Here is a 16,279-nt window from a genome sequence, read left to right on the forward strand (position 1 = left end):
ATTATCTGTATAACAAAATTTATTTGATGTTGATATCTCTTCTGGTTCTTGAGGACGAAAAAAACGTTGCGAACGTACGGACGTACGAACGTACATACACACGCACGCACAGAGATCTCTCTAAAAATCTTTTATTTCGGCTGTAGGGACCTTGAAACGTCGAGAAATGTCAAAATTTTTAATTTGACAAATCGGACCCATTAAAATAACTTCCTATGGGAAGTTAACAAGAACAACAACTATGTGGAAACGTATGTTAACAACTCAAGTTAAATCAACCTTTGTAGACGAGAGCAACAGCGGACAAATTTAATACACAGAAATAAATAATCCAAAATTAAAGCAATTTTTTTTCAATAGAGCTTTAAAGAACTATTTCCATTTTGGAATGTATTTGATAAAAACTTTTTTCATTTAATTTGACTTGAGGAGACGTTTGTCTTGCAACACAAAATCCAACAGGAGGCGAATTGTTCGTACTCCAGGCGGTCGTTTGGTTTACCAATATGTTAAGAAAAACAAGACTGTCCCAAAGTGCGGTCAGTGAAAGGAAAGACTAAAGGGTATCCGACCAACCCGCCCATGTGAGCGTTCCCGCTTGTCAAAACGCCAAAAGACCGCCCGTCGTACATACGGTGGTGTCCTTTGCCATGGTTGCTTACGCGAGCGTATCATCCGTGCCTTTCTTATTGAGGAACAAAAGATTGTTAAGGCCCTCAAAAGCCAAAAGAAATCTGTCAAACCTGTAAAGGTTGTTAGGGCAGCTGCACCACCACCAATATTGAAAACCCTTTGCATTGGAGCTACCTGTCCTAGAAAAACTAGCACAACAGTGCAAGCTCAAGGGAATGACATTAAAATGCTCTTTATACCAAATTTGAAGCTAAACGGTCCATTCGATAGGCTCTAGTTAGTACGATGTACAGTGGACATATTATGTACATAGCTGATTAAACAAGATTTGTCTTGAACTTACCCATCAGTTATCGGTTAAGCTAGATTAAAAAAGTTCTTTTTATACGAAAGCAATACTGTAAGTAAACAATTTTGATAAACCAAAATTCGACTGCTTTTGCTTTTTGGTAACGAATTTGACAGTGTTATCTTAAGGCTTCTAAGCCAAGACTTGCGTGAATAAACAAATATCTAGCTTTAGCTACTAGAAATAGCTTTTAATAGTTCGATTTTATCTTGGTTCAAAAATAACTTCAGCTTTTTTTTTATTCACAACGCCCAATATCTTAGCTTTCCAAACAAAAATTATTTAAGAGTTGTTGGTATTTACAGATCAGTCCTTATTTTAAGGAAATACCTTTTCCAGAATACGTAATTCTATTTGTTTGTGTCCTTTTAAGTGTACCTAAATAAATGTTTTAATCATGTTCCTCATTATCTATCATTTCTTGTTTCAAAATTCCTCATTATTTTTTGTAAAACATCAATTTTATCGTATTTTACGCTACATCATGTGTTCTCTTCTCTCTTTTTCATTTAGTGTATCGCAAAGCAGTGTATTAAAAAACCAAAAAAAAAAAAAGAGTGTGTCCAAAAATCTCATCACTTTTGTGTGTGTCTAGTTCAAAATTTTCAAACGTCTTCCAAAATGGATAGCCCCGGCGCTGTTGGAAGGCGTCGAGGCAATTCTCGAGTCAATGCAGAAGATCAAGCTCTTGATCAAATTGCAAAAGAGGTAAGTGTTTTTTCTGTTTTCATCTTATAATTCATTTTGTAAAATATCTGTTTTCTCCCCCCAAAAACCATTAAAATCATATAAAAATAAAAGTGCCACTTAAATTAATCCACAAAATTAAACGACAAAGGTAATTCAATTCTCTATTTTTATGTGCCTATAAAATGTTGTAGTGTAACTTTTTTTTTTTGATGGTGGCACATTGATCTTTTAAAACATTCAATGTGGAAAAGTATGTGAAGGTGTTTTCTTTTGCTTCGAATAGTTTAAATTTAAATTCCATCGATTTTAAGTATCCGAAATCAATTAACATTTGTAAACTCGTAAAATTGTTTAATTAAAATTGCCATCTTGTTAGGAGGGGTGGTTCCATGTGTAGGCGGAAGTGAAAACACACATAGCACAAGGGTGGTTTCTAGAGTAGATAGAAAGTGAAATATAACTTACAAAAGGCTTGGATGTTTTTAAACGACGGATTTCTTATAGTCCAGGGAAATTAAACTACTCAAAACAAAATAGGACCCGCATAGTTTTTTCGCTTTCGTTTGAAAAAAATTGGGGTTCATGTGTCGTTTTTTTGATTATTATGTTTCGGCTAAGTATTAAGTAATAATGAACACACTTTTAACGCGGAAACAAACTATTTATACAAGTTACACTGACAAAGAAAAACATTTTGTAGAACAATTAAAAAAAAACTTTACATATCATTATTTGTTTTTATGATTTCTTGTTATTTTCTTTTGCTTAGTAGCAAGTAGGGCCTCCTCTACTCCGTGTGCTTTGTATAAGTCCATCTGGTACGCCTTCCTCCCAAAACGCTTTTAACGCTGTTATGTGCTCCTGTCCAGTGTTGACACTGCTGTGGTTTTCTTTGACGCTTCTTATTAACTGGTCAGATTTAGAGGTCCAGAGGCCTCGGGCGATAAAGGAGCGGAGGCCCCCTCGCCTCAAATTATTTTCAAAATAAAGTAATCAATTTTTTTTGACTCCAGTTTTAAGTAAATTCCTTTTGTATTGAACAAACAACATATGTACGTGTTCCAGAAAAGTCATAGTACAGCATACATTTTTAGTCATAATGCTTAAAATATTCCACAACAAAGTAAAATTTCAAAATTTCTTATTTTATAACAACTCATTTTGATTCGCATGTTAATTTAACAACAAGAAAAGGATTGGAACAAAAAATTAAAAAAAAAAATAGGTCAAAAAATGAATTTTCTTCCACAGAAGTCATCTTACACCTATAATAAAAAAGTGAAAAAAACATCTCAGAACATTGTTTTTGTGATTAAAAGTTATCATTTTAGTATTTAGTTGGATAGCCTTTCAGTTTTATAACGGCTTTCAGTCTGGTTTGCCTTGAATAAACTAAATTTTGAGTGCAAGTTTGTCCAATATTCTGCCATTCTTTGAATTAAACTTCTTTTAACTGGGTCTTGTTATGAATGACATTGGCTCGTATTTTTTTTTTAAGGTAAACATGTTGGTCCATGGTATTTTCTATTAAGACAAGATTTCCGACCCCAGATGCAGCCATACAGCCCCATACCATTACTCCTCCAGCACCGTGTTTTACTGTCTTAATCGCATTTTTCGGATTTAAGGCTTCCCCTTGCTTTCGCCATACTTTAACTCGATCATCCAGGCCAAATACGTTGTACTTGGATTCGTCTGTAAAAATTACCTTGCGCCAAAAGTCGTGAGTCTCTTTTACGTACTGTTTTGCAAACGCAAGCCTCTTTTTTCTATTAACTTCACTGATTAACGGTTTCCTTCAAGGTACACGAGAGTTAAATCCGGCTTCAACGATGGTGCGTCGCATAGTTTCAGGATGAACTTTTTTATTATTATACTTTTCAAGCTCTCCACTTATCTTACGCGCACTTATAAATGGACCTTGGGCTACCAAGTGCTTGATTTTTGTCTTATCCCGGGATGGCCGTCCACTACGCGGCTTATTTTTCACGCGGTGTTCGTTTTTAAAGCGCTTAATAACGTTTTGAACAGTAGAAGGGCTTCTAGAAATAATTTTTGAAATTTCGGAGTACGATTTGTTTTGATTTTGATGAAGACCAATAACCAAGCGCCTTTCTTCTAGTGTAAGCTCCTTTCCTCCCAATTTCTTGACTCTTTTTCAGCAGAAATTACACAGAAAATTAAAAAGATCTAGCTCAAACAATTGCTTCACGTAAACTGCATGGCTAACTGTCATAAAAAGAATTTACCGTTGCACGGTTGCTTAAAAAAATAAAAGAGTTGCCAAGTGTATCACGACTTTTATGGAAGAGAATTCAAGAGCTTAACGTAATTATTTTTTATTTAGTATTTATTTATGGCAAAATGTTTCCTTTCTTGTTATTGAAATTATGAACAAATGTTAATCTGCTAAAATTAAGTTGAAAATTTGTGAAATTTTGGGTTACTGTTAAATATTTCAAGCTTTGTACTTAAAATGTTTACTGTACCATGAATTTTGTGGAACACTATAAATATAAACGGAAAAAAGAATTATCTGAAATTAAATTTTGGGGTTAACAAACGGAACCTTTCAGTTTTTTTCGCCGAAAAATCTCTGATGATATCGTTAAAATCCAGTCCTCGCAGTAAATCGCTTTCAATGCTCAGGAGAGAAAGCTTCGATAGACAGTTTTGTCCCATCGTGGTTCAAAGCCTATTTTTTATAATTTTCATTTTTGAAAATGAGCGTTTGCTTTCAATTTGTTACCATCAACACCAAATACATTCTCAATGCAATTTCGAGGTATGGGAATGTAGCTCTGAAATTTTGATTTTCGAGAATTTGATAGTAAAATAGTTCCGGCGATTGATCTGTTCTTGATCTTTTCCTAGATGATCCAGATACACTTTCACCAATGCCTCTGCTGCAGCGTTAAAATTTTCAGCATCCATCTCCTCGATGTGATTCAGTAATCCAAATCTCGAACGTACAGCTTCATGATTCAAGAACCATTTTCAGGTCTTGCAACATCTTTTTTATAGCGTTGAATCGCTTCAAGATATAGTTCCAAAATGTTGCAAACAAAGCGGTTCCAAGATCAATCATCTTCTTTAGAAGGTGCAATGCTTTATTCCTTACGATGTCTGGTTAAAGCTTCTTCGATTTCAGAAAAGCCGTTGACAAAGGCTTCCGTAGCTTCAGCTCGACAAGACCAAAGAGTGGCGCCGAGCTTTTTCAAGACTAAAAATTGGCCGCTTTTCTTCTAATATAATTTCTCAATCAGAATTCCTGGCCGCTCAGTACTGGCTGTGAAAAAAGTGTACAAATTATGCACTAAATCAAAAAATTGAACAGAGTTATCAGCTGCCTTTCCCACTAAATTCAGAGAATGACCACAACAAGATACGAACGCCGATAAATTATGATTGTCTAGACACGGAATCGAATACCCAACCTCCGAGGTTGCGGGCAAGTACCGTGATGGGGTACTCCCTCGAGATGGGAAGTGAATTGGAAATGTGTCTTATCAAGGCTATTTAAGATATTGCCATTTCACTGATAGCCTTATTGGAGTGCTGTAGGTTAAGGTAAAAGAGCAAAAAAAATACAAATCAAAGGAAAAGATGTTTACTAGTGTTTACAAGTTGCAATTTGAAACAAAAATTATCCAAAGTCTCTATTGTGAGGGCTCAGAATTCTGCGGGTTGAGACTTTTTAAGTATTTCTATTTCACCTACTTTCTCTTTCGCACTTGTTTGCGTCTTTCTTAAAACTTCTGAGTGTAATAACACACTTTCCTATCAAACAGTGCCCGGTTATGACGACGATTATCGAGCTTATATATGATCTGCTTAGAGACAGCAAGCACCTTGATCGCTTTAAATCTAGTGCCAAATGTTTTTTGTGACTTGACACGTCGTGGTGATGTTATTCCACCTAATGTTTGCCTTCTTCATAGCGTCTTGCATAAGCAACAGTTTATAAATTACAAATAGCGATTGGTATGCCAGCATTAGCCGAACGTGGTAAAATGGGTCGTACTGTACCAATACTGGCGATTTTATCTGCCTTACAATTTCCTGGAATATCTCTTTGGCCCGACACCCAGCAAAGGCGAAATTTAAACTGTTGTGCCTTCTCCATTAAAGATGATCGACAGTTATAGACTGTTAAAGACTTGGCAGAGACACAGTCCAGAGATGGATTAGAACTAAGGTAATCAAACATTTTAGGAAATTTATAATTTTACTGCCATTTAGAGGACCTTGTTAACCATTGTCTTTTTCCTCGATCATATTCGAAAAGTTAATGTTTTCAGAAGGAGATGAACAAGTAAAATTCGGAAATCTGCTATTGCCAATGAATTTAGCTTATTGTCCTACCACCATGACGACCCCTATGAGAGTGCATTGGGTTGGGATTAGTTAATGATGTCGGTATTATCAGGATACATTTTCAAATAGAGGGATCTATCTTATCTCCGATAGATAGCATTAAACTTCTTGTTGTAAGACTGTCATTGGCATCACTTTTTGTTTAAAAATCGGAGATATTTTTTTTAAAGAAGTCGAAAACTTAAAATTTCCTAAATTGTGTCAAAGTTCATATGACGATCTCGAGAGAGAAAAGTCCCCCAAAGACAATCAAGATAATTAAGTACTAGAAATCAATTTGACGTTAGTGGTTTATTTTATCTTTTATTTGTTCTTCTAAATAATTTAGAACTTCCCAAAGACATTGAAGTATTATAGGCTTTTTTCTTTCTTAATTGTGGGGGAGTTTTTCTTTTTTTTGTTAAGGCGTTTCATGGCTTGCTTCTGGTTGAAGGCAATTGAATGCTTTAAACAACTGAAGTAGCGAAGAAGAATCAATCAAAAAGACCTATACAGGTTGTGTACTTTACAATAAAAAAGAAAATAGGGGAGTAATTTCGTTCTCATTTCTTTTTCCTAAATGTTTCAATAAGCATATATCCATGATAGTTGGACAGGAACTATTAAATAAAAATAGAACTTTCAATTTCCATTGTGTATGAAGATCTTTACGTACCTACGAGTATACAGATCAGCTATTGATAGTTTATATTTTTGGATCACATTCTGCGTGGCAGTATGCTGAAAGTTTCGATTAGCTTCTTGATGAATGACATTTTCGAATAAATGCACTTAAGAGTGATGATGATGATGAGATTGTTGACGCCAATAAAGCATTTTTTTGAAGGGACTAAAGTTTTTTCCTTGAAATTTGTGTTGAAAGATGAGCGCTAAGTGTTTCTGTCGCCTTTATTGAATTTAGTATAGGTATGCATTGTTGAGAGATGCTGTCATATTGTCGATAAGGTATTCAGGAAGAGCCTATTTAGTCTTTTTTTTAAAGTAAAATACAAGGTTGCTGATGAATCTTGTTATATCAACAGACGATTTCTAAGTTCTAAAATAAAATGAAAACTCGATCTAGTAATTCTCGGTTTATCTATGAAACTTAATTTTAAAAACATTTAAAACTCGAGCATTTATTCACATTTATCATCATATCTGTAGAACTCGGTTTAAAATTATTTTAAGTTCTAGACATTTTCGATCTCTGATTGAAAATTTTGAGAGATGCTGTCATATTGTCGATAAGGTATTCAGGAAGAGCCTATTTAGTCTTTTTTTTAAAGTAAAATACAAGGTTGCTGATGAATCTTGTTATATCAACAGACGATTTCTAAGTTCTAAAATAAAATGAAAACTCGATCTAGTAATTCTCGGTTTATCTATGAAACTTAATTTTAAAAACATTTAAAACTCGAGCATTTATTCACATTTATCATCATATCTGTAGAACTCGGTTTAAAATTATTTTAAGTTCTAGACATTTTCGATCTCTGATTGAAAATTTTGAGAGATGCTGTCATATTGTCGATAAGGTATTCAGGAAGAGCCTATTTAGTCTTTTTTTTAAAGTAAAATACAAGGTTGCTGATGAATCTTGTTATATCAACAGACGATTTCTAAGTTCTAAAATAAAATGAAAACTCGATCTAGTAATTCTCGGTTTATCTATGAAACTTAATTTTAAAAACATTTAAAACTCGAGCATTTATTCACATTTATCATCATATCTGTAGAACTCGGTTTAAAATTATTTTAAGTTCTAGACATTTTCGATCTCTGATTGAAAATTTTGACATTTTAGAAAATCTGTCGGTTTTCGTTGATTTAGGATTATTAAATTTTTACGGCATTTTAAAAAATCTGTCGGTTTTCGTTGATTTAGGATTATTAAATTTTTACGTTTTTCAAAATAAAATGTGTGTTTTCGTGTTTTATGGAATTCCGTTTAAGATTTGTGTTATTTAAAAGGATTCTTTTTTAATAAATGTATAAATGTTCATATACGGTGGATCACAGCTTATTTGACCCACCCATTATTCACAACTTTAAAAGACAATTATCTCTTTAACGAAGCAAGTAATCAACAAAATAATTAAGTTTTTAACTAAAACATTACAACTTTGTTTTATTTATTTTTAATTAAAACTAGACAAAAAAATCAATATTTCAGGGTAACAGCTTATTTGACCCATTTTAAAAATCGAGTAAAATTATTACTATTTATTAACAAAAAGACACGTTTGCATAACTTTAGTATTTGGTTTGTCCTCCCTTTTGATTTATGACTGCCTCAAGCCGATTTCGATAAGAATCCACCAGTTTTGTTGCCCAGGTATTCTTACCCATTCTTCAACTGAAGTCATCTTTAAGTCATTTTTGTTAGAAATATGGCGCTCGCGTATTTTTTTGTCCAAAATTGACCGAAGGTTTTCGATGACATTCAAATCTGGACTCTGTGTCGGCGGCGGTTTCATGACGTGAGCGCAGTTGTAAATTAGCCACGTTTGAACAATGCCGGATGTATGTTTCGGATTATTGTCTTGATAAAATCGAAATGTATCCTTTATGCCTAATTTTTCTGCGTTTTGGAGCAAATTATTTTTGAGAATATTGAGGTACACTAATTTATCCAGCTGTACACATGCAGACCCATACCATTAAAGTCCTCCTCATACCGTTATCTCGATGTTTTTACTAATGCAGGTGATCTTTAAACACTGTTGGTGGAATAAGCTGTAGTACTAAACAAAATTACTCATTTCTTTTTTTTTTTAAGTTAAACATTTTAAAATAAATTTAATTTATTCAAATATCGTATTCAAATTAAAAACTAATGAACCAATCTGTGTTTGTACTTTCCAAATAACTTTTATTGTTAAGGAGCCATACTCGATTAAAAGTATATATGAGGTGTGGGTCAAATAAGCTGTGACCCACTGTATGTACACATGAATCGGGTTTTTCAATAAGAGCGCTATTTCTTTTTTTGTTTTTAAATAAAACAAAAACGATTTTGGATATCAATGGAATGTATTTGTATTCCTATGAAAGTACGTTTGAATCCATTATGTATGGAACTCGATTTCTTTTGTATGGCCACCACGGGAAAGCTTGCGGAAGTCCAGACGCTGAACACAATTTTCGCCGGTTTTCAATCATAAATTGGCCAATGCTGCTGCAATTTTAGGTTAGGTAAGGGTATAGTGGTTGTCCAAGATGAAAACGAACACTCTTAGGCCAGTTTAATGGCCCATTGTGATACCACATGAATCTTGAGGCTTCCTCCTAGGCTCAATGGAAACAGTTTGAGTCCCTTACGAAACGTGAGAGGCTGATTATTCTGATATGATTTAGATCGTTTAGTTCTTTAAAAAAGAATTCTCCTAGGTAATTCTTGAGTTTTCGAGCCAGAGCAGGGCATGTGCAGAGAAGATGAAGAACTGTTTCTTCGTCTAGTTTCGTGGCGTGCTTTCCTATTAGACAGTGCCCGGGTATGAAACCGATTATCGAGCTTATATGCGATCTGCTTAGAAAGAGCAAGAACTTCAAACGTTTTAAATCCAGTGTTGGTCAGATGTTTCTATGGCCCGGAATTCAGCAAAGGTGAATATTAAACTGTTGTGCCATCTCCATTAGAGATGATCGACAGTTATGGACTGTTATAGAGTTTGTAGAGACAGAGTCCAGAGATTGGAGGTCTGAGAAAATACGGATATCAGATGTTGATATCACGTTTTCTTTAAACCAAGACAAGACTTCCTTTATCGCCAAAGTTCCGTCTGGAACACGCTACAATGATTGGAAAAGGCAGAATGAGAGACTTAATTTTAGTAGTTCAGAGTATACACCTTCACCAACCCGTTCTTTTGGTTTGGACCCATCTGTGTAAAAATGGATTTAGTCATCTTCCAAGAATGTCCTACCCTCCCAAAAAGATCTGGGAGTTATAGAAATCTGGAAATTTCTGTCGAATTGCAGTTGGGGATGGTGTAGTCTGTGTGTTTTGGAATTGATTTTAAATACTTAAAAATCAAGGAGTGGCCAATGTTGTTGTTAGTCCACTGCGACGAAGCTTTGAGGCGAATAGCAGAGCTTGCAGTTATTTGTTTGCTAAATATGTCAAGAAGTGTTAGGTAGAGTGTCCAGTGCCGCAGATGGGGTCGGTCGAAGCGATCCGCTTATACATAGGCAAGCTGAACGTTGGACTTTATTTAAGTTATCTCGGTTTATAGCTTGCTCTAAAACAAGCCACCATACTGCCACACCGTGCATTAAAATCGGTCTGATTACCGATGTGTATAGTCAATGCGTGATTCTGGGTTGAAAACCCCATTTATTACCGATAGCTTTTTTGAAAGAAAAGAGAGCTACAGTAGCTTTTTTGACTCTTTCCTGCACGTTGCGTTTCCAATTTAGTTTTTTATCTAAGACAAGACCCAGGTATTTAGAGCCTCGTTTGATAATTTTAATTGGATTCCTTTAATATAGGGAGGGTTGACAAATGGAATTTTGTATCTCCTCGAAAATAAGGCCAAATCGGTTTTGTGTGGGTTAATACCCAGTCAGATGAGCCCAAAGTATTAGTCTGTCGAAGGCATTTTGGAAGAGTTCTTTTAAGGTGTTAAGATGCTTTCCTGACACTGCTATAGCAACATCGTCCGTATAGGCTATCACTCTGAAGCCCTCCGCCTCCAGACTAGTTAGGATTTAATTCACCACTAGGTTCCAGAGGAGAGGGGATAGAACACCATCTTGCGGTGTCCCTCTACTACTGAATCGTCTGTCAGAAAAGTTTCCCAGTTTTAGGTTGATTATTCTGCTAGTCAGCATTTAATTAATTAACTCCCGATTGCAGATGTGTCCACGTTGTTAAAGGCACCATCGATGTCAAGGAAAGCAACCATAGTGAATTTTTTTATGATGGAGGGAATATTCGACGATGCGTTCTAAAGTGTGTAACGCTCTTTCCACCGATTTACCTTAACAGTAGGCATGTTGAGACGAAGACAGAAGTCTTGTATCGATACTGGCCCTTAAATGGATATTAATCAATCTTTCCAAGGTCTTAACAAGGAATGATGATAGACTTATAGGTCGTAGATCTTAAGGATTGACTTGCGAGCATTTACCTACTGTGGGTATAAAAACAACTTTGACTTCTCTCCATGCCGAGGGAACATGGACCAGGTAAAGACAGCTGGTAAAAATTGCCTCAAGGATTGGTGAAATTATGTCAGAAGTCTTTTGTAACTCGGCTGGTATTATTCCATCTGGTCCTGCAGATTTAAATGGTTTGAAGCTGTTGAGAGCCCATTGTAGCTTCTCCCTTGTGATCAGACCTTGTGGATATGTTGTATTGGATCTTGAACATATATAATTGTTGCAAGTTTCGGAAAGTGAGTGTCCAATAGTAAGTTCAGCGATTCATTACTTGAATTTGTCCACGAGCCGTCTGCATTTTTCAAGCAGCTTGGCATCGCTGGATTAGTTGAAAGAATTTTCCGTAACCTAGAGGCTTCAGAAGTTTCTTTTATCGTGCCACAGAAGGATCGCCAAGAAGATCGCTTAGATTTCCTTAGTGCCTTCTTGTAGATTCTGAGGGATTCTTTGTAAGAGTCCCATTGAGGGGCTAGTATTGCGGCTCTGGCCCTGTTGAAAAGTTTCCTGCATTCTTTCCTGAGTCAAGCTCTGAGGCCCACCATTGTGGTTTCCTCTTTCCTCTTATGTGTATAAGTGGACAAGCAATTTCTAGCGATCTTTTCATGATGTAAGGTTATTGACTTTGTTGTCAAGTTCATTAGCGTTAGAGGAAGGACTAGATAGTTCAGGTTCTAGTGAACTCTGTAATGAGTGCCTGTATGAATCCAGGTCAGTTTTCCGATAATTTCGAAAAGTCAAACTGCTTGAAAACTGCTGCAATTTTAGGTTCGGACGAAGTTCATCAATCGTTGCTGGCTCGACAGGAAAAATAGTCTAAGAAAAGAAGCTGAGCTGGCTTAAAATTCTAGATCCGGCTGAATTTGAGCGATGGATTGTGTTATATTCACCTTTAAGTCATTGTGGTTTATTTGCATCGTCATATGTCCATATGGTTTAATTTGGGTCAAAAGAAATTAGTTATCATCGTTATGTAGCGCTTGCTGTTGATGGTGACCGCCTCACTAACGTCGTTCTTAAAAAAGAACGGACCAATTCAACGCTGCCAGTGAGTGTTATGACTTCGCTTGTCATTTACTGTGGCGAGAGTCCTAAAAGATCTTAACATACATAAATTCGTCCGGATGGTATCGCTGCTATTGTTCTAAAGGGATTTTCTTCAACGCTGGCAAAACCACTGTGTAAGCTTTTTCATCTGTTCTACTCCTCAGGTCTCGTTCCGAGCGGATGGAAAACAGCATTTGTTCATCCCATCTCCAAATTACCGACCAAGTTGAAGTCTGCAAAAGACCAAATTCTGCTTTACACTTTTATAGACCGCGGCGATGTTCTCAGTCGATCTTGCGATTACTGAATCGGTCATCTCAAATGTTGCCACCAAACTTTAAAGAGTCGACTGTGAAGGGCTACCACGTCTACCGTAAAAAACTTTAAAGGACTTGGTAGTAAAACTGCTGACATCTTTCTCAACTCTCAATCGTTCCCACATGGCGCATTCGTTTTGTGTTAAATGTTGTGCTTGCAACAGAACTTATGGCACGACTTTGTATAATAAGACCAAGCCTATGTACTTATTTGACCAGGTGCCCGATTCTTAATCTGTCAAAATCTAATTTCAGTGTTCTATTTTTATAACGATGCCAAATAAATGTGCTACATCCGTCCGGTGTAAATTAGGGTCTGTTCGTTCATCAATCAACTACAACAACAAGAAAAAAACTCATTATATCACTTTAATAAAATAAAAATCAAATAGAAAAGTGTTCATCAAATAGTTTATAAAAATAATCACAGTAGCTGCGAGTTAAGTGCGCTTTCAACTGGTATATGATTCCTAAAGAAAAAAATTGCCTTAAACCATCAGCTCTATATTTACCGACTTGGGTTTAATTAAGTTGGTGTTTGAGTTAGACTCCAACTTGTAAGCTCTTCAGACTCTATTCCATTTGCTGGATTTATGAAACTTAAGTCGATTGTCATTTTCAAAAATTGTTTTGAAAAAGAACTTTTTGTACTTAACTTTCCTCACGATTAAAACTCACCAAGAATTTAAGCGGGTACTACTGTAGCAGTATTTCTCCACTCAACTACATCGATTCCATTGATTGATTTATTTATTCCCATTCCCATTCCCATCCAACAAAGAATCTTTCTTTATATTTTCGTGTGCTTTGAAGAATGAAGCAAATAAGCGAGTGGGTCGGTCGGTTTCGATTCTTCAGTTTCAGTTTGAGTTTGAATAGGTTGTTTTTGTTTTTGTTTTTATTTAGTCTTGAGTCCAAAATGTCCACGAATTCCGCACAACGTGCGTGTGTGTGTTTTTCCATTTTTGGCCGATGTGTCATGTCATGTCTAGACGGAAGTTACAAAAATACAAGACATTTCTAGAGATAGTTTTCTTTCTGCCATCGTACTTCAACTCTTTATACGAGTATTCATATGTCTCTTTTTTCTCAGGGGAGTATTTCTCTATAAAGCAATGCATTTTAACCATTATAGCCATGCTAAAGTAGGGAAATGTCTTTGGCTTGTCGTACGTACTTTTATACACTCTTTGGAACTGGCAAATGGATAAATGCTAATTGCGTACAATTGGGTGTCGGCTGGTGTTGATGTTGTGATGGTCTCCAAGGCCCATCAACAAAATAAAACAACAAAACAAATGTGTTCACCAGCAAACTTCATATAAATTTAGCATTTAGCCATGGGTAAAAGGAATTAAGAGCAAACATTGCATTTCGTTAAATCATGATGGACGAGATGGGAAAAAATGGCTTCAGGAGTTTTTTTAGTTTTGGTTTTGATTTTATTTTGGGGTAAAACTTTTAGCTCGAAGAAGAAGAAAAATTCCGTTAATCAAAGAAATTAAGTCCACCAGGGAAGAGTTATCTATTTTGAGAGTTGTCTAATTTGCCCATGACAATAATTTTGGCTATGTTACGAGACTAGGCCCTGAAAATATGTGATATATAAGTTTCTAGTAGACAGATGATCCCTGCTAAACTCGTCCGTTTGTGTAGCATGGAGAATTCACGCTGCTCCATAAAGGTTGGAAACAACTTAACAGAACCTTTCTATGTCAAAAAAAGTTTTAGACAAGGTGATGCGTTGTCATGTAATTTTTTAACATCGTACAGGCACTACCTTTCAAAAAGTCTGTCCAATTACTAGCATATGCTGATGACATTGACATAATCGGAAGAACTCAGCGTGATGTTAATGGGGCTTTTGTAAGTATTGAAGCAGAGGCGGCAAAATGGGTTTAACGATTAATGAGGGCAAAACAAAGTTCATGTTGTCGTCAAGGAAGGACCTACAACACCGACGTCTTGGTCAAAACTCACCATCGACAGACGTAGCTTTGAGGTAGTCAAGGACTTCGTCTACCTAGGCTCCGCTGTAAACGCAGAGATCAAACGCAGAATAACTCTTGCTAACCCCTGTTTCTTTGGGCTAAGAAAGCAATTGAGTGGAAAAGTCCCCTCTCGAGGGACCAAATTGTCGCTATATAAGCCCCTTATCACCCCCAGAAGCATGGACTATGGCAAAAGCGGATGAAAGCACCTTGGATCGGTTCGAGAGAAAAGTTCTTTGTTTGATCTACGGTCCCTTGTGCATCGAAGGGGAGTGGAGGAGAAGATGGAAATACGAGCTGTACGGGGTGTACAGCGACGTAGACTTAGCCAGAAGAGTAAAAGTCCAACGACTAAGATGGCTGGTCCGGCCCGCAAAGTCTTCGAATCCACACCCACAGAACAGCGCAGTAGAGGAAGACCGCAAATCAGGTGGCGGTAACAAGTGGAAAGTGACGTCACCCAACTTGGAGCGTGAAACTGGAGACATCTAGCTAGGGACCGAGCTAGATGGAGAAGTTTGTTGGGTGAGGCCCTAGTTTACACAAGACTGTAGCGCCACCTTAAGTAACTTTCGCCAGCTTACTCGATCTCTAGCTTGCTACCTCCAGCAGCGGCGACGCGTGCCTAACAAATGTAGTCGTTCAGTTTCAAAATTCTTATTTGCGATGCCAAGAAGTCAAACAAGTCTTTTTTTATATAAAAGTACATAATAATGTGGTTTAATTTTTATGTTAATAATAAATAGGTATGTGATGATTAAATATATTTGAAAGTTTAGTTTTTTTTTAAGGTAAATAACAATAGACATTTTACGTTAGTACTTTTAGCTGTTTATTGTTCAATTGTAAGCATTGAAAGATTTGATAACCTATTTTGGCCCATAGTTGTTGCAGAATAGGTTTTTATTCTTTTAAGGGTTGAAAACGACCATTCAACAGACGAGGTTGTTAAAGGGAATGTAAGTACAAGTTCACATAATTTGTATATCTCAGGGAAAACTGAAACCAGATCATCTATGCCCCAGCTAGCCGTTTTCCTCATTTCCTTCATTACACAGTAAAAAGAAGCTTTCCTCGTTCAAAACTGATCTGAACGAAATCGTCCCTAGGAACGACGCGCGTCTCATTTCTCATATTCGAAAAAATAAAAAAATAAAATGTTGGAATATGTACCCAAATAAATAAATAAACTAGTTACCTACGCCCTAGCTATCCGTTTTCCTTATTTCCATCATTCTATATATTAAAAAAAGCTCTACTCGTTCAAAACAGATTTGCACGAAATGCTCCCTACAACGAGCGAATTGTTTTTTTTTTTTCTTTTATGCTTTCTATGGGCTCATTTCGTTGCCAAATCGTATGAACGACTTGGGTAGATACACTGTACAGATCTGTTGAGTAAAACAAAACAGTAGCAGGTAGCTAGTTCGTTTTTTTTATTTGGGTAGTTCACAGAAGGAACGCGCGAGTTGGAAAATGGAAAATATGTACGTATACATTAGATATAACTATAAGGAATGAAGGAACAGTATGATTATAAGGTGTGGGTTAATTAGATAGAAATTAAAATAATGTCGCCTGTAAGCTAGTCGTTCATGCACGACTTGAACAATATGACGCCTCGCCACTGACCTCCAGTTTCGAATACCAAGTTGACGTGCGTCGGCCTCAACTTGATCACTCCACCGGAGATGAGACCTGCCTCTGCTTCTTGTTCCCTCAGGCTTAACCTT

At 36.3% G+C, this 16,279-nt stretch overlaps 1 protein-coding gene across 2 annotated transcripts in view; it reads left to right on the forward strand.

Annotated features, from left to right (window-relative positions):
- LOC129944165 (leucine-rich repeat flightless-interacting protein 2) overlaps nucleotides 1-16,279 on the forward strand; it is an 83,629-nt gene that overhangs the window by 13,844 nt on the left and 53,506 nt on the right. Inside the window, exon 2 of one of the 2 annotated variants that reach the window (XM_056053395.1) lies at nucleotides 1,496-1,690. The exons of the other annotated variant lie outside the window; for it this stretch is intronic. Coding sequence (XP_055909370.1) covers nucleotides 1,604-1,690 — 87 coding nt within the window. The 5' untranslated portion in view covers nucleotides 1,496-1,603. The remainder of the gene's footprint in view (nucleotides 1-1,495; nucleotides 1,691-16,279) is intronic. 2 annotated transcript variants of the gene reach the window in all.

This window comes from Eupeodes corollae, chromosome 2, assembly GCF_945859685.1.
Source record: "Eupeodes corollae chromosome 2, idEupCoro1.1, whole genome shotgun sequence".
NCBI classification, from domain to species: domain Eukaryota; kingdom Metazoa; phylum Arthropoda; class Insecta; order Diptera; family Syrphidae; genus Eupeodes; species Eupeodes corollae.